The 18,546-nt window shown below is 37.2% G+C and overlaps 1 protein-coding gene across 2 annotated transcripts; it reads left to right on the top strand.

Moving 5' to 3' along the window:
* Positions 1 to 437: 437 nt before the first annotated feature.
* Positions 438 to 15,027, top strand: LOC119796929 (sialic acid-binding Ig-like lectin 12). Of its 2 annotated transcripts, XM_038305706.1 has the most exons (10): positions 438 to 613; positions 3,375 to 3,480; positions 6,930 to 7,144; positions 7,337 to 7,438; positions 7,949 to 8,329; positions 9,190 to 9,492; positions 9,569 to 9,826; positions 10,805 to 10,886; positions 10,965 to 10,995; positions 14,514 to 15,027. In XM_038305706.1, exons 4-10 carry the CDS (start codon positions 7,354 to 7,356, stop codon positions 14,559 to 14,561), a joined length of 1,188 nt encoding a protein of 395 aa, XP_038161634.1. In that variant the 5' UTR covers positions 438 to 613; positions 3,375 to 3,480; positions 6,930 to 7,144; positions 7,337 to 7,353; the 3' UTR covers positions 14,562 to 15,027. The 2 variants fall into 2 exon arrangements, with proteins under 2 accessions (XP_038161634.1, XP_038161635.1); XM_038305707.1 differs by lacking the exons at positions 438 to 613; positions 3,375 to 3,480 and adding an exon at positions 1,948 to 1,966.
* Positions 15,028 to 18,546: the final 3,519 nt, after the last annotated feature.

Here is an 18,546-nt window from a genome sequence, read left to right as displayed (position 1 = left end):
CTGTGTGGAGGAGTGCACCAGTGAAGACAGTTCATGTCGGAATGGGGCTTCACAATGGACCTTGATGTTTCTGGCTTTCTACTGGACAGCTGAGATAATTAAATTTAATAATAATATGCCCCCAGCCAGTTGGTTCACTTTCCTACACTGGATGGGCTTCATTACAATAGTGTTGGGCTCTAAACCTTGTTAATGATTTTGGACATTGAGGACTGATGCCCATGTTTCATATTTACGTGTTCAGTAGGGTAGAGGGTGCAGTTTTGACCCACATTGCTGCTCTTCTTTCCAAGATTCTTCAACCCATACCCAGCCCACTCTAAAAGACCTCAGAGGTGCACCTTTTGTCCCCATGGTGTTTTAGGACAGAAAAACCACACAGAATCTTCCTTTCTTTCCCCAAAGCTTCCATGGGGCTATAATATAAACCCTAGGCCCAAGGTCCAGATCTCCAGACTGACCAAGGCTAAGTCATGATGGTTGTCATTTCAGAGCCAAAAATATTCCTCTTTGAGTTGGTGGAACTGTAGATTCTTGAAGAGATGAAGAGAGTGGAGGAGGAGAGCACCCCTGATGTGTGGCAGGAACAAAGGAAAACCCCTGCTGTGAACCTGTGAGCCCTGCAGAAAACATGTCTGGTACACTTAAGGGCAGATTCTCCAGTTAAACAAGATGTCTTTTGAGGATTTTGATCATTTCATGTGTTTACTGTTGAGTAACAACAAAATTAACAACATGTATTGCATGGTAAGCAATGCTACAGTAACACACGTGAGCTATTGTTTATAAAGCTAAAACAAGCTTTATTTCACTAAGGGTTTAAACACTGATATATCTTAACGTTCATGTGTTTTCTCATATCAAAGGAGGCTAAGAATCAATCAACTAAAGGTTTTTGATTAAGAAAATAATTGAATAAAATATTATTTGGCCAAATAATGTTTTATTAACCTCTTGGATTTGCATTGTGAATTGTTTTGAAAACATTCCAATTGCTCTAAATAAGCTAAAAGCTTGTTTGATCACATTTCCAAATCTTCAAGACAAACTTTGGTTTTTAAACATAAAATCCATGCTAAACTGTGACGTCATTGCATCATGATTATGCTTTTCAACCGTGTTCATCATTCTGTCCATTGTAGCTTAGTTTAGTTGAGGTTCACAAGTTTTTAGTCATGATCTTTTTCATTAATAAAATCGTATATTTTGAAAGGAAGTTGTGATGAAAATGTACATATATGTACAGAATGATGTATGACAAAGATTTGAGCTGGATTCACTTTAATTTGTAATTCTAACACACAGGCAGAGGGTGTATGTTCCCAAACAATATATGACAGTCCAAATAATATCTGATTAAATAACATATTTTCCATCCCTACTAGGGAAGGCAATAAATATAATAAAGTTGCACAACAACAGCAATCAGTTCCTGTTAACTCTCACAAAAGTCATGCAAACAGGGCATTGTACGCTTTATTCAGCTGTTTTCAGAGGTTTTTTTTTCCATGTGTTTCAATATTTATTTCAGCTATTATGTTAAGGGTGATTAAGCTGCTGATTTTTCTCCTTGATACTCTTTGCAGAGTGCTGACATTCAAATGGTCATATCCTCTATATTCCTTCTTTTATTATAAAAAGTCTGACATCATTGGAAAGCTTAGACTTCACTCTTTCATGATCTGTAAATAACTCAAAACTTCTCTCAGTAGACTTGTTCCTAGCTTTGCCACAGCCTGACACGTCTGAAGCAGTTAAAATTCAATAAGTAATAATGACACCCAGTGTTCAAAATTGGAACTACATGCAAAAAATCATTTAGTCCCCCCTTCAGAGTGTCCTTAGGGTTGTGAAGTCAAAAGAGAGGAGAAGGTAGCAAAGTCATATTCCGAATTGGCCAATGAAGACGATTAAGCAAAAGCAACTTGTTTTGCAAATACTTTTGAAGGATGCTGAGACTTCTTAGGTAATGTTGAGACTAGTTTTGGTTCACATCCCTCTCTGAATTCCATGTTTGCAGGTGGCTGCTTTTTCAACATAATATTAAATTCTAAGCTCTGCTTTTGGCAACCCTAACTTGACTACGGCATTGTTGATGAGGAAGATTGATTATTTATAGGGAATGTTCATTTATTAATAAGTCATTCGTCAATGAAAATTATTTTTGGTTATTTATACAGTAAATTTCATACAGTATTACTTATTTACAACTGCTGGTTTGAGTTCTGAGACTAATCAACTCTGACTAGGTTCACTTGGAAAAGCCATTATCAGTAGAGCATGGATGTGATGAGTCACCATGACAACAGGAAGGAGGAAGTCTGCCTATTTCAGAACACTGAAACTAGAGATTTTAATGCAAAATTAAACAAAATATTTGATAAAATGGTTAAAAGAAAGAGAAAAATCACTGGAGAAGGGTAAAGGAGAAGATTCAATTTGCTACATTTGTAGGTCACTAAAATAGGATTATTCCTGGTCAAAATCACATTCCTAGGCAGTCCCTAAATTACTTTCTTGAGGGCAGAAAGCGTATATATATATATATATATATATATATATATATATATATATATATATATATATATATATATATATATATATATATATATATATATATATATATATATATATATATATATATATATATATATATATATATATATATATATATATATAATGTCAGATAGAAAAATACCTAGAAATGTTTACACAGTTTAAGTGACCATTTTGAATTTCATCAGCTTGACTGGATCGTTACTTATTCAGTCAAACTAACAAATACCCTATCGGCCTGCCTTAAGCGGTTGTAACCACAAAAACATGACGGGGAGAAATTTGTTTGCTGCTTGAAAGGTACTGGAACAATGCATTCAATTTAGGTGAAATTCTCATTGGGTAGGGGCGCACCTGTATAAAAACATTGTTTAAACAGTGAGGACCTGTGCATCATCTCATGGGGGACCTTCTCATTTTGATTCTATCTTCCATTACACAATAAAACCCTAAGTGGCCGTTTGACTGTTCAGTTGTTTTATATTATGCTGTTATCACACATCAATGTTCCCTCACAGATATCAAGTTCTGTTAAATACCGGTTAAGAAGTCTATGTAATGCTGAAAATGTGAGCACGGATAAGGTTGTAGATGTATGTGATGGATTGGTAGTGCTCATAAAGACAACTTTCTGAATTTGAAAGGACATCTGCAGTTTATGCAATCAGAGGACCCTCTTGGTAAAAATATTTAATTCTCTGTGAATTGATGCTGCTCATTCTTTAATTTGATCCATTTAAAAAATACATGTCATATTTGTGTTTTTAACATCCAATGTGTCTAACAGACCTACTGACAGATTTTTTTTGTTTGTACAGAACTATGACAAAACCCTTCTGACCGACTCAGGAAATTAATTGGCTTTAAGGATGGCGGAGACAGATGACACTCCAAGCTTATTGAGAAAAACCTGTATCTTACCAGGTTAGTTTGAGGGAAAATGTTGTAATAGACACTGAGGTTGAGTAAGCTTTCTTTGTACAACAGAAAACTCCCTGATTTCATGGTTAACAAACTTAGAGTTTTCATTAAAACTGTTTAACAACTTATTTTCTTACAAGGGTAGTGACAAAGAATGGAGATTAGCTCACATTGCACAGATTTAAGATCTTCAATTCAGTAGCTTCCTCTGCCAATATTCAGTCAGTAGCCAGCTACATTATGAAACTTCATAAGAATGTAATTTTTACCAGAATTTAATCAACACATTAACCATATAAACCAATGGATGACTGAGAGGAATTTGTTAAAGGACACCCATGACACAGCTAAAGAAAGGGGAACAATCTTTTCTTAAAGTCTAGTCTTTCAAAATAGAGCAAAATTAAGCATATATCATCAAAGTAAAAGTTATTTCATGTTCCATGTTTTTTTGTTTCCGGGAAATAAGACCATATGAAATTGTTTTTATTCGTTATCTATATATAAAAGCAAGTCAAAAAATAGGCATATATACTACTTGGTAATAATAAAAAAAATCTTCATCATGTTCATGTTCTCCTCTATTGATGAGCCCCCAGCTTCATGTTAATTACATGATGAACATTTTTATTTAATCTCCAATCTGATTGTGTCTTAAATAATTTTGGAACTATAAACAGGGCTGACATGATCAAATTCTCCATTTATAGTACTGTAGGTTAAAAAAAATTATTTCACGTTTTGAACCACCAAACCAAATCAAAAGGAAAAATTAAATGTTCATCTTTTGCCAACTAAACTTGTATGTCTTATTGTCATTTCAGTAGGGAGTTTACAGGGCCAATCCTCAGAGGGCAGAAGGTCCTGGTAGCACTTGTTTTCAAACCTTCTAAAGATCTTGAGTGATACCGATGATTAGACCGGTATAACCTTTCAAGGTGATCCCAATTCTAAGTATATAAATCAGCTTGTGATTCCATTCATGGAGGCAAGGGTTCCCAAAACTGTATTTTGTGATTAAGTGATCAACATTAGTCTGCACTGGAAAGATTCTTGATGTCAGCTGTACTCAGAAGCTAAAATTTCCAACCTTAGTGTAGAAATTTAAACTGGAACTCCCCCAAAAGTTAGAATTATTCAGTCAAATCAATTCAGTTTATTTATAAAACCTCAATTAATAACACATTTCACCCTATGACACTTTAACAAGACAATAAAATCAGATCATACATACACTGGTTAAACATTTTCTATCTAGGGAAACAAAACTGTTTGCCTTCAGACATAGACTTTTCAGGATTCACTACTCCTGGATGAGCTTTTGGTGACAGCAGACTTTTATTTGCATTCTGTCGTTGACTCTACAGCAATCGTTAAATGGATGATTCATGCTGTGACAGTGGAGAGTAAAAAAATATATATTTTAAACAGTAAGAAACAACCAGCATCAGAGTGAGCAGCCATGTTCTGCTGGAGGTTTCAATAAACAAACTCCATAGGTGGTTGTCTAGGAAAGAAACAGGTAAGAAGATGAGTTCTGAACTAAGTCCTGTGTTAAAAGGGTTGAAAGAGAGGGCTGTGAACTTAAAAGCTGAGCCAATCTTTTTGCTGGTGTAAACACCAAATAAAGGGGACAATAAAGGGATTTTCTATTCTATTCTATTCTATTCTATTCTATTCTATTCTATTCTATTCTATTCTATTCTATTCTATTCTATTCTATTCTATTCTAATAATAGCTATGGCTAGGAGACAAACAGGACTAAGCACTGAAAAACAGGCCCAACTGTAACAACAGTAAGAGAAGTCATTGATGACAGCAGCCCAGGCATAACATGGCTAGTGTTGTGCATGAATGCGTTCAATGAATAAATTCATAGTTTTGGTGAACTGAGTGGATCAGATTTGAAGCAATGAACATAAACAAGGGTGCAGAATAATTTACGATACAGATCTTTTTAGCATAGCCTGATTGTACCTGTATGTTTCTGAAGTTCTCTTTAATGTGGCTAAATAAAGGCTTCACTGCACAAACAGTATTTTCAGTTTCTATCTATATATTATGATCACACATTTAAAGAATGAAAATTTTGGTTTTATTGTGTAGGATTATGGTTTGGTTAAAATATATGTCGTGTATGCAGGTGTTTCTGCATGTTGGATGTATTTCCTCCCACGGATGTAATTGCCACTTTGCAATGATTGCAAAGCGCCTTGTTGCCATCTTTCTATTCCTTAAAATGAACCCAAACTTTCGATCACCTCACCCGATGGGACGCCATTTTTTTTGTTTTGCTTTTCTAGACTTACGCCCGGTCACGTCGTACTTGCTTACTGAATGCCGTGTGTGTAACTTGCGTAACAAATGTGACGTAAGTCGTGCTACCCAGAGCGGCTCTGGTGCTGCCTGGAATCGTTAAGAGAAGCATTAAGTGAGCTGCCAAATGATGCCATGGAATTGGATCATACAGAACCGGTTCTGAACAGGAACCAGTTTTAGAATCCCATCCCTAATTGTTACTAACTTTCACAAAAGAAACTGAAATGCTATTTCTCGAGAGACTCATTAACTCTGGCCTCCTAGTTAGTTACAAAGTAAGTGGTCTGATTCTTTAGTTTACAATTATATAAAGTCCTCAAATGGCCGAAAAAGCAAACTAGGATCATAAATAAAAACAAGAAAAATCTATAGTTTATGAGGAAGCTACAAAGCAGATGTGTAGTGTCTCATAAAGGTGAGCATACCTCTCAGTTTTGTGTAACTATTTTGTAATACATTGTTATGCAAAAAGACTGAAGAAATAATAGTTTGATACGATGTAAAGTTGTTAGTTTATAACCTGTAGAGCAGAAATGTACTGACTACTGACAAAAAGGTCAGCAGACAGCCATTTATGTCTAAACATAAGGGGTTTTAACCTTGCAATGTAGGTTGACATGAAAAAGCTTTCTTAAAAATGCTATTGGTGCAGAGATAATGGCACCTTCCACTGCAGCCTTCCACTAATAATACAATTTGCTGACTGCTTTTATGTCTACATTTGGTTTGTTGTTTCATTTAATAGAGGTTTTATTCACTACAAGGCAGTCATTGGGATGAAGGCGATATTTGTTAAAAAAGAAATGTCTATGTTTGATACTGTGCAGTTCTTAATAAAGCTGCTATGTGCCAAGCAAAAGTATTAAACTCCATGGGCTCTATTTATTTCTTTAAGTGCTTTAGCAGTCTTTATACGCGGCAATGTTGAATGCCTATATAAAAATCACAATCAATGAAAGTAGTTTTAGATAATTATGTCCAGAAATTATTAACAGAAAGAATATATGAATACCACCTTAGGTAAATGTAAAAACATTAATGATCAGTTAACAAATACAATGACTGTCAAAACCGGAGAAAACAAATACATCTTTCATGTAAATTGCCCCAACTGTTTCTTCTTTTATTTCAGCTGGTATTCAGAACACAGCATACATCAGTAAGGGAGTTATTGTAATAAACCCGTCAAAACAGTCTCAATGCAAATTCTTGAAGCAACATCCTCTCACAGAAAAGGAACAACAAATGTGGCTGGTTTCCACACAATACCAGCTTTAAAACAGAGAAGTTGCTCTTCAGATCTCCTGATCACCAACTGATACACCTCTTGATATAAAGCTTCATTAGGTAAGAAGTTATTAATTGTACATTCATTGTGACCTTTAGTGTAAAAACTATGTTAAAATTGTAGTTCAACAACCTCTGGAAAAGTGCTAAATGATTAAAAAGATTAGAATATATTACTTGAAGTAACGGATAAAGAGACTAAGGCATTATCTAAATGTGACTTTATTTAAAAAGGAACTCTTTTTCTGAAAGTTTTTACAGTCTAAGAAATGAAGGATCGTCTGAGTCTGATGGCAGCTCTGTCTGAGAGCATGCTGACAGTAAACTTGTTACTGAGCGTCTTCTCTCTTCCAGGTGAGCTGTTTGTTCACATCCTTTTATTTACATACCAACAAAACTTGAATCATGAGGCTGCACGGTGTTGCAGTGGGAAGCACTGTTCCCTTTCAGCAAGAATCTTCTGGGTTTGATTCCTGGCCCAGGGTGCTTCTGCATAGAGTTTGCATGTTCACCCCATGCATGCATGTGTTCTCTTCGGGTATTCCAGCTTCCTCCTACAGTCCAAAATAATGACTGTTAGGTTAATTGGCTTCTCTAAATTGTCCTTAGGTGTGAGTGTGTGTTAATGTTTGTTTGTATCTATTTTGCCATGTAACAAACTTTACCTCACCCCCCGCCCATAGACTGCCAGAGATAGGCACCGACCCCACCACGACCCTGACAAAGATGAGGTCGGAGAAGACTGATGGATGGTTAACGTGAATAGTTTCTAGTCTAAAATATTATAATAGCCTGCAGCTGAACTGGAGTTTGTGGATCGTGAAGTTTCTGAGGATCAAGTTAATAATTTGTCTGTTTTTACAGGTACTTTTGCTGATTGTGGTAGTATAAAACCAGTCGTCAGAATCACTACACCAAAGAAGATTGAAGCTCTAAGTGGATCTTGTTTGGAAATCCTGTGTATCTATGATACAAAGGATACAAGATATAACAGCAATAGAACTATCTATGGAGTTTGGATCAAAGGTGGTCACAAAATTTTACCTATAGATGGAGATGTCTTCAACAGCAGTGGGTTAAATAACTCATATTCACTGAATATCATTGGAAATTTGAAAGAGAAAAACTGCACCACTCTATTTCCCGATTTAAACACCAGTTATACAGACAAATACCGCTTCAGGATTGAGAACTGGCCATTCAGAGCAACAGCTTGTGATGATCCTCTCGATATAGAAGTAAAAGGTAAGAGGATTTTTCTTTTTTACAAGTTATGACATCAAATGAAATGTTGCACTGCAGGATATTTCAAACTTACATCTGAAACTTACATCTTCTGTTTCCTTTCTTTTATTACTGGATTATCTGATTAATCCAGGTGTGTCTGGCCATGGTTACTGAGGTCAGGCACATCTGGATTAATCAGTTCATCCAGTAGAGAAAGACAGGAAACAAAAGAGCTGCCTTTAGTTCAAGAAAATGTGGAGTTATGCATAGAGCCCATTAATTGCTGAAGTTAAGTGAGGATCTTTGAATGATCCAACTGTGACCTACATGACTGATGATGATGATAAAAATAATCCACCTGTGTGTACTCAAGTCTCCATTTCTATCTGACTGCTCTGTGATAGCCTCAGAGTTCAGTTTAAGGCACAGATCATGAGGGAACACACCAGGCAGGTTTGGATAAACAAATTTAAACATCACAAGGAGCACTGTGCAAGTGTTAAAGTGTTGAAATGGAGGGAACAAATCTGGCCTTGATGTAAGAGTAGCAAGAAAAAAGCTTTTCTTAAAGATACCCATTAAAATGGGGTGTCTCCCAGGTGGCTTGTAGCAAACACAAGCTTGTGACAAACAGACAGTTAAAAGTAAAATAAACTAAAATAAACTAAAGATTTTTCTATCAGCTTTATTTTAAATTTAATGGAAATTCTTTATTATCTTTAGTACAAACCATTTTACGAATACAAACGGTCATATAGTGTATATACTGTATTTCTTTTAGGTTACACTCAGAAACAAGTGTAAACAGTTGAGCCTTTATTGTAAATGCTTTAGGTTTGCTTTACTTACTAAACTGTCTGTCTGATGTGAACTCCCAGATTCTCCTTGGAGTCCCAGCATTAATATCTCTGTTGGTGATCTGAAGGAGCATCAGTCTGTCACTATAAGCTGCTCAGCTTTGACTCCCTGTCCACACTCACCTCCTGAACTCACCTGGAATCTCCAACAAGACTCTGAGGGACGAACAGAGAAAAACACAGATGGAACCTTAACAACTAAAATCCAGGAGACCATCACTCTGTCAGACACACATGATGGATACAAAATCATCTGTTTTGCCAGATATCCTGCGAAAGGAGGAAGCAAGACAGAAGAGACAAAGTTTACTCTTAGTGTTGCATGTTAGTGATCATGTCAGCACGTCATGGTTCAGCTGTTTCTGATCAATAAAGTTAATGTGTGTCCCATTTTCCTCAGATGCTCCTAAAGATACCTCAGCATCCATCAGTCCATCAGGTTTGGTGTCAGCAGGTAGCTGGGTGGAGCTGAGCTGCTCCAGCAGAGCCAAGCCTCCTGCCAGCTTCACCTGGTTCTGGAACAGCAAACATGGAGCCTTTAATGTATCTGTGGGGCAGGTTTACAGCTTCAATGATACTGAGGGAGGAGAGTATTACTGTGAGGCTACAAATGATCTGGGGACTCAGAGATCTTCCGTCATCTTTCTTAGTGTTAAAGGTCAGTCTTCAACAAACTCTTTGGTTCATATTGTTCTTTTACTTTGATAAAATGTGTTTGTGGTTCAGGTTTAACCTTTATTTTTCTCAAGTAAGAATTTCTTTATTATTATTATTTTTTTAATTATTAAAAGGAGCCATTAGTAATAATGATACCTTGGCACTTTTGGAACAACACATAAGATGAATGCCTACAAGTCATATCCCTCAAAGAGTGTCATTTGGGTTGTTAAATGAAAAGAGAGAAGGATTTAACGCAGCTAAATTCAAGATGATTAATGAAGACGATTCAGCCGCAGTAAACGACCTCCAAATATTTTTGATGGATGCAGAGCCTTCTTATGTAATGTTGAGATTATTTCGGGTCTACTTGTCTTCCTGGCTTCCATGTTTGGATGCACCTGCTCTTTTGCCAACATAAAATACAAAAAAATGGCCCTCTGTTTAAGCAACCTAGGAACCTTTCATGTTGTTGGATCAGGAACCAGGAAGTAAACATTGGCCACACACTGCAGTGCTGTACTTATAATTTTGAAGTAATAAATGTTAATGGAGAACACTGATTGTTCACAGGGAATGCTTCTTCCATCCAGGGTTATAGATGAGAATATTTTTGGATGATTTTTACAAAACATTTCTCAATGATTGCTCTTAAAAAAAAGCAATGAAAATAGAAGAAACAGATTTTATAATTATCTAAAGTCATTGTTACAGATGATCCAGTCTTTGGGCTCCATATTATACTGAAGATCTTGGGAGCTATGCTGCTCTGTAGTAAAGTATAGTAATAAAGTTAATGTGTGTCCCATCTTCCTCAGATGCTCCTAAAAACATCTAAGCATCTAGCAGTCCATCAGGTTTGGTGTCATTAAGTAACTGGGTGGAGCTGTGCTGGCATATGTCAAGAAATGTTGAGCATGTTTAATATATAATTATCTAAAGTAATAGCAGAAAAGCTAAGCAGGCTATACTGTTACAGATGTTCCAGTGATTGGACTCCATATTATACTGAAGATCCTGGGAACTGTGATGCTCTGTAGCACGCTTGTCATCTTTGAGTGGTGAGATAATCCTCTATTCATTGATACTTTGCATCTTCAGTTACATTTTGGTGTTTCAATTAACCTTTTTTCTTTCAGCTGCTTCAGATTCTCCAACAAATCAAAGAAGGTTTGTCTATCATTATTATATTTCATATTCGAAAATTTGCACCTGCTTTTATGTTTTATTGTTGCACCCCTAGTTGAATTTATCTTACACTGGTAGACTGCAGAGATAACAACAAGGCCTCAGACACCACATCCTCTGATACTTTACCCCCTTTGAAAAGGCTGAACTGAAACTGATATTTTGCCTTGGTGGGGTGCTGCTCCAGGCTAGGTGACGAATATAATTCGATTTGGTGATTTGTTTACTTTTGATGCTACACTAGTATAGATGCTGTAACCTATGTATACACACATTTAAACACTGATGGTGGTAAGTCCTATTATAGCCACAGCTGTGTATAGGCACCCATTGGCCTTTTGACCACTATTAAGCAATGTGGGTGAGGTGTCTTGCCCAAGAAAACAATGAGGTTTGAGCTTGATACAGCAAAAAACAGCAAGCTGTCAATAGTGCTCCTATACATTTCTCAATATGTGTACTTGTGGTGAAGTGTCATCAGCCTCAGACCTAGTACTGTTCCAAATAACAAGAACACGCCACAAAGTTCCCAGGTGTTTTTTAGAGTTTTATTGTCATTACACTGTCACAAGTACAGAGCAACGAAATGAACTCTCTGCATTTGAACCATCCCTTTGGGTAGCTGTGTGGGGGTAAGGGTCTTTGCTCAGGGGTCTGTGGGAGTGGGGCTCAAACTCCGAACCTTCTAAGCCCAACACCCTAATCACTCCTAAAAGCAGGCATTAGTGTGAAGGTTCTTCTGGCCTAAGGCCTAAGGGCCCAGTGTGGGTCCTTAGACAAGAACCACACTGGCAGCTCATTCCCACCAGCATTCTTCCCCCTGCAGGATGGATAACTTACCAATTGAGCTAGCCAGCAGTGGATGTTGTCCTCACCCCCCTCCTCTTTACAGCCGTTGATGTTGTTCTCGCCCCTCCCTCTTTACAGAGTATGCATAAGAGCAGACTTGTCCGTTCTCAAGATTGACAGCGGTCCCAGCATGCACTGCGGCAGCAGCAGCTTTCAGTGGAAGTTCTATTTTATATTACCGTCGTTCTATAAAAGTACGTTTTAAGATTTTTTGAGAACATTATGCTTTTAAGCGTCACTATATGGCCCATTTACTAATTTAGTACATAATCACAAAAAAGGTTCCGATGTTGAGAGGTTTGCTGCAACCACTGGTCCTCCGAGTCTAACCGCAGCCAGGGCTAACGTTAGCCCATCTGCGGTATCCCTCTCTCGGCATGGCCGTGTGTGAAGTACAGCTGGCTCTGGTGGAGATTTTTATGTTTTATTTAGCAAAATGTTATTTGATTTGTGTTTATCTGACTGTGTTAATTATTATTCTCCCACTAAATGGAAAAAAAAGTATTATTATCTAGAGGCTATTAATAACAGGAGGTGAAATGCAGCTCCAGACGAGCGAGCATGTGGTGACGTCAATAGTGTGCTTCTGTTCCAATTGACCTATATTTATGTTGCGTGCTCGCATTCTCCCAAAGTCCATACTTTCTTGTGTTTTTTTCAAGAACATACTTGGAGAGGACACAAGTCCGTACTCAATTTCTTGTGAATTGAGAAACAGCCACAGTGTTGAGGAAGCAACTTAGATAATGTAGTGAGCTAGGCTACAATGTGTTCATTAAATTAATCTTCACTACAATGTAGCTACCCACCAGAGATATGTTGCAACCTAAGTTACAACAAAATGACAAAACTATATAGCGTACTGTAACTATGGTTCCCAAGAAGCGCCAACATACTTAATTACACCAAAGCTTCTTTGAAGAGTCATTGTAAAAACTGTGAAAAACAGATCAGATCAGTTCAATTGTTTTCAAAGTTTTTGAATTGGGTTGAGTTTGAAGTTTTATAGGCTTTGATGGGCTACTGTAGAAAACTTCAAACTCAATGCTAATCCTGACATTTTGAATTGAAAAAAAAAAAACCCTGGATGGGAAGCAAAACATCTTCAAACTTGGAAACCAAGTCCAGTGGATTGTTTTTAATTTTCAATACTTATGCTCAAATTCAAATCTAACTTAACTATTCAGATATAATGAAAATTTAATTCTAAGATATTTGGATAATCATGCATCCAACAACCACAACAATATAAATATGTCTCAGACTAGTCCAGCAACTGTCAAATTAAGTCTTGTAAATTAATCCTTGATCTACCTCGGTGCTTTTTGTTTTGATTAATTTAAAGTGACTAGAGTGATCTGTTTAATTTTGGATTGTGCAGTCTTGCTATGGTCTGTTTTACTTAGAATATTTATAAGCCCCATTTTGTACAACTGCCATATACACAAATATCCATTTAAATTGATCATTGTTTTGTTTTCTATGGAAAAAAAACCCTGCACAATCTAATACCTGCTCTTCTACTAGCTTTTCCTCCATGAATTCTCTTCATATACGCATGCATTTACAGTATAACACACACATCCACATGTATGCGCACAAGCACAAAGGCACACACACTCACTCACACGTTATTATTTTGCTTTCGAAGGACATCCTTTTGGATTGAACTATGTTAGCTGTTGATGTTTGCTGGCTGAGTTCAGATGACCATAGCTTAGCTGATTGTGTTAACTAAAGTGTCATTTACACTACCCCTTTGAAATCGTGCCAAGATCGGTCCGAGCATGGAAACCAAGATAACTGTTCAGTGTAAATGACAGGCACAACTGAACCGGACCTCACCAGACACTATCGAACCATGCTTAACTGGTACTAGTTGCTCACTAGGGCTCGGCGCGGTTCCGTTCTGGCTCAATTCTCAGATAACAAAGAGCACAAAAACAGACCTCCTCATCTCCTATTTATAGTCAGCCTCCATAATCATGAAATTTCAAATATTTATAAAAATACAAGCTTCCCTACCTTGCCACATGATTTCCAGTGGTTATTCTATAGCGCTATATAAATAAAATGAATTGAATTCTCCTTAGCAGTGTGATAAAGGTGTGGTAAATGGTTGTAAGGATCCGAGCTTGGCATTGTTAACTGATTTAAGCTCAGCACAGAAAGGTTTTCAGAGGGTGGTGAAAATGGGGTATGAGTGTTAATTTGACACTATATTTTAACATACATATTTAATTCTGGAAATCTTATACATTTCATTTTGCAGTGCAGATCCTCATTAAGTGACATACATTTATCATGGTCAGGATTTATAGCATTTATTGACATCTAACATTGCATAAGACCACATACAGTCATATTTTCTCACACATATACACGGATTTGTAGTATTATTAAGTAATTGTATGTTTATTTAGCAAGTGCTTCAACATATTATGTTGGGGAGAAATTAGAATGAAAATCACAACAAACTCTGCTGTGATGAACAAATGTTGTTTGGTATCCAGTTAGACTAAAATTAAAGTGACTATAAGTCTTAGAATTTTTTAAACTATGAGCTTTGGATTTCTTTCTTAATCACTTTAATCCAAAATAAATGTCCTAAAAATTAACAGAACAATTTTGTTTTTATTTTATCTTCAAAGAAACAGAAGACCCAACCTATCTCGACAGTGATGGAGACCAAACCATGAGCTTCAAAGTGACCAGAAATACCAAGGCTTCTGCTAGTGTCTTCTTTCTATTCATGCTTTAATTTTTTTGATTGTTTACTTTTAGAAAGTTAAAAGGCTTATTATTATTAGCCAAGGTTAATAGCTTACAGTAATGGCAGTTACATTCTAAACAGATCACTGGTGTTTTATATCACTATATATCATGCTATAAAAATTACCTAGTAGTTCTTGATGCTTATTTCTCTATTTGCATATTTTATTCATGGATAAAATGCTACCACTTGGGATCATTCATTTGCATCAATGAATTATGAATGTGGCCTGTAAAAAAAAAAAAAAAAAGACTTTTAGAAGTGAGACAGAATTTCTCATGAATGTAACAAAACATTTCCTCTCAACAGAGTTTTTTTTTTATTGTCTTTGTCTTAATGCTACAATTAGGTTTGTGTGGTATGTTTAAGAGATGGTAAAATTTTGCTCCAGATATTTCCAGTGCAGACATGTGCATAAAACATGATCACAAAAAAATATATTTGATTTTCTTGTTTTACTTGTTTATCTCTTTTGTTGTTTGCAACACATGCAAGCCTTAAATTTCTATGAATGCAAGACAACTAGGATGAGTAACTTGTTTACTTTGGGGGGTAGTTATACACAATGGAAATTAATTCAAAAATGGTTTGGAGACTCTTTTATGGCTCAATGTCTGAGCTCCATCACCCAGGCTCAAACACTGTCTGAAAGGGAACTCTGAACTCTAGAACTTCTACAAGCCTCTGGCAAAGGTCAGAGCTGTTGGAGATTTTGTTACAGAAACATTGCCTGACAATTATTTGTTAAACCTCAATATCAGAGTATTCCTGTTTAAAATGTTTGATATGAAAATTACTCTCCATGTTAAAAATGGATTGGATCCTGTCTTTTCAGTTGGACCATGTTAACCTTGATTAAAAATGTTCTAATGTTTCTGATGCAAAATGTTAGAAGCTGCAGGAGGAAAGGAGGGCTTGCTAAAACAGGAATTATATTTTCAATCAAAAGACAGGAATAAATTTAAAAACAGACTAAGATCTGGATTAGCTCTCCTCTGCTCTGCTGCAGGCAGTTTCATAAAACACTGCGTTCGTCTTGCTTTGAATCACAGGAAACAAAACAAAACCCTATGACCAGCTCCTTCTGAGTTGCAGGAAAAAGTAGTCTGACTCGGTCCAGTGAGCACAGACCTTACTGGAGGGATTTGGTGGTTAGTTTAGTGTATCCTTAAGCTGGGAAGCGATGAGAGACCAGCCTTAAGCAGCTGAAGTTGTCCATAGAATTAGGCCTATCCAACTTCAGCTAATTAATAGGACTATTTGGCATGCATTTTAGCTCTAAATTATCAGAATTTACAAGAATTTATTGCAGTACCTACCTATAAGCCAAGTGTGCCTGTGGTGGCTGCACGAATCAGTTAAAGGCAGATAAAGAGGATTCAGTCTTTCATCAAGCTGGTTCCAGATTAGCCAAATTTTTCCTGCACATATTTATGACAACTTTAGAGAATATCATGTTAATTTTGCCACTTCTGTGAGATATGGTGCATTTTAATTGTATATGTTTTATGAGAAATATGAATATGCTGTCCTTTGCTCTTCACAAGAAACCAGTTTATAATATGATAAATTTGGAATATTAAAATTGAAATCCTAAGGGTTTAGTGCATGTTTACCTGGATTTAACACACTCAATACAGTTTTCTCTGAAAAGAGTTGAACCAAAATGGAATTCTTTTCCAGTGGGATCTGGGAAGATTCAAGGGGTTTACCAGATCAACCTTCTTTTTCCACTAAGTGGAATTAGGAAGTGGTGGAGGATAGTTTCCATACCAAGTTGTGTTGTGCTTCGGGTCAGGTTTCTCAGGAGGATCACTATCATCAGGTGGTGGTTGAGAGGGGTGAGGGATCTGACAAACCGCTTTTTGCCAACAACCTGTGGAGGATAGCTTCCATCTCCATCACTGGCTGTTCAGTCTGTTTACTCTGATCGTTACCATCACACCACTAGACTTGGTTTTTCAAGTTTGAAGACATTTCGAGGAAGTTATTTTAATTATAATAACATTTTTCTTTTTGACAATTTTTTTCTGGTTTTCCTCTGGTCAGGCTGTCTGTTGTCTCGGCTCATCTCTGATTTCCTTGTTTGGAAACCACTCTATTCCCTACTCTGTCAACTCCTCCTATCCTGGAAATAGGGTTGGGAATTGATACGATTTTCATGATTCCGATTTCCTTATCGATACTGTGAAACGATTAAATTCCTTATTGATTCTTCTATTGATTCTGTGAAACAATGAACTTGGTAAAAGCACGGTGACATTCGTCTACCTTCACCTGGGACATTCTATTTCTGCTTGCCTCAGGGAAAACAAAAGGCAGTGAACGGGAGCTGCCAGCCTCTGAGCCAGCCAGGCTACCCGTCTCGTCACAGTCATCTAAATCTAATGGAGAAGGCATCCGTTTGATTGGAAAAGCATTACTGTACAATTTCGTGAAATAAACTCATCCTCCCCTGATTTAAATAAACAAGGGTCTTTCTCTTGCTTCCTGAACTGCAGAACAACTTCGTAGCATATTTAATAACACCAAAGTGAGGTACGAAATTGGTTTATTTCCAGAAATGGAATGTGATTTACTAGGGACCACATTAAGCAAAGCCAGTGGTATAAAACTAGCTGCTTACCACCAGAGTTGCCTTCCATGCTGGTCATAACTTTAGCCTCTGTCCGGAAGCATCATAAACATGGCATTTGTTAAAATGTATGCCATGTCTTGTGCGCAGGTGTTTCTGCATGTAGGGTGTATTTCCTCCCAGGGATGCAATTGCCACTTTGTAATGATTTCAAAGTGCCTTGTTGCCATCTTTCTCTTCCTTAAAATGAAATCAAACTTTCGATTGCTTATTGAATGCCTGTGTGTAACTTCCTTAAAGAATGTGACGTAAATCGTGCTACCCAGAGCAGCTCTGGTGCTGCCTGGAACCATTAAGAGAATCATTAAGTGAGCTGCCAAATGGTGCCATGGAATTGGAACACACGGAACCGGTTCTGAACAGGAACCAGTTTTCGATTCCCATCCCTACATGGAATGCTCTCTTTTCTTGTGGACCTGCATCATATTGTCTTTAAACTTGACTCTGGAGGGAGGAACTTCTTGTCTGTCCAACAAGCTTCTCCCTAGTTCTGCCTGAATCTATAGAACCCTGTTATCTCCATCTGTTCCTTACTGGGGCGGATGCATGCTATCTGAGCATTGTTCCTGTTCCTGCATGGAAAGAGTTTTAGTTCAGTGGTACATGGTGACTTCATTCCTAATGCTCTTGTGAAGATTGTAGAAGAAACTTGATTTTAAGGTATGCTTTTCCCCCAAACCAGGAGCATTTCTGGCAAAGAGAAGAATAGTACTGAAGGCTCTCCATGAACACACAAACACAGCTTGAAGAGGTTCTCCAGATCAGCCTCAATTTCTCCGGAGCGTAGGGATTGGGTAAACCTAAAAGACAATGCTCTGTCTCTCTGGTGTAATCATCAATGGTGGATTCAGGATTACTGTGATCAAAACGCTCCATGGCTTGTGCAAGGGATTTAAATTTTCAGGTTCATAAGCCCTGTTTTGGGATTAGCACTGGTCCATTTGAATCATCATCTGACAACTCTAGCCAATCCTATCAAGGTAGGAGGGAAATTCCCATAGATGGCTGTCCTGCTATCTCTGTGGAAAAGGGGTTTCATATCTGATAGTGTTCTTAGTTAGGTTGACAACCTGCACTGCTCTGTAAAACGAACTATACGTGCCAGTCAGGTGAATCATCCTCTGTGGTCTGAGGCTGTTCTGCTTATTGGAACTGCGCACTGCACTACTAAACCTTTCCTGCTCCATCATGCTAGCTCTCAGCTCTGTGGTTGCCTGAGGAGGAACTCCTTTGTCCACCTACTTCTCTAACATAGGGACGGTTTCACTCTCTTCCT

Source organism: Cyprinodon tularosa, unplaced genomic scaffold, assembly GCF_016077235.1.
Source record: "Cyprinodon tularosa strain WSP-4 unplaced genomic scaffold, ASM1607723v1 ctg561, whole genome shotgun sequence".
Taxonomy (NCBI): Eukaryota; Metazoa; Chordata; class Actinopteri; order Cyprinodontiformes; family Cyprinodontidae; genus Cyprinodon; species Cyprinodon tularosa.
Note: the sequence above shows the minus strand (reverse complement) of the source record. Positions and strands in the feature narration are given on the sequence as shown.

What these genes read in the sequence shown, in the direction of transcription:
- LOC119796929 (XM_038305706.1), top strand. Translation starts at nt 7,354, where the DNA reads ATGAAGGATCGTCTGAGTCTGATGGCAGCTCTGTCTGAGAGCATGCTG. An exon ending in ACGCTTGTCATCTTTGAGTG is followed by an intron (nt 10,887 to 10,964) that starts GTGAGATAATCC and finishes TTTTTCTTTCAG; the next exon opens with CTGCTTCAGATTCTCCAACA. An exon ending in TCTCCAACAAATCAAAGAAG is followed by an intron (nt 10,996 to 14,513) that starts GTTTGTCTATCA and finishes TTATCTTCAAAG; the next exon opens with AAACAGAAGACCCAACCTAT.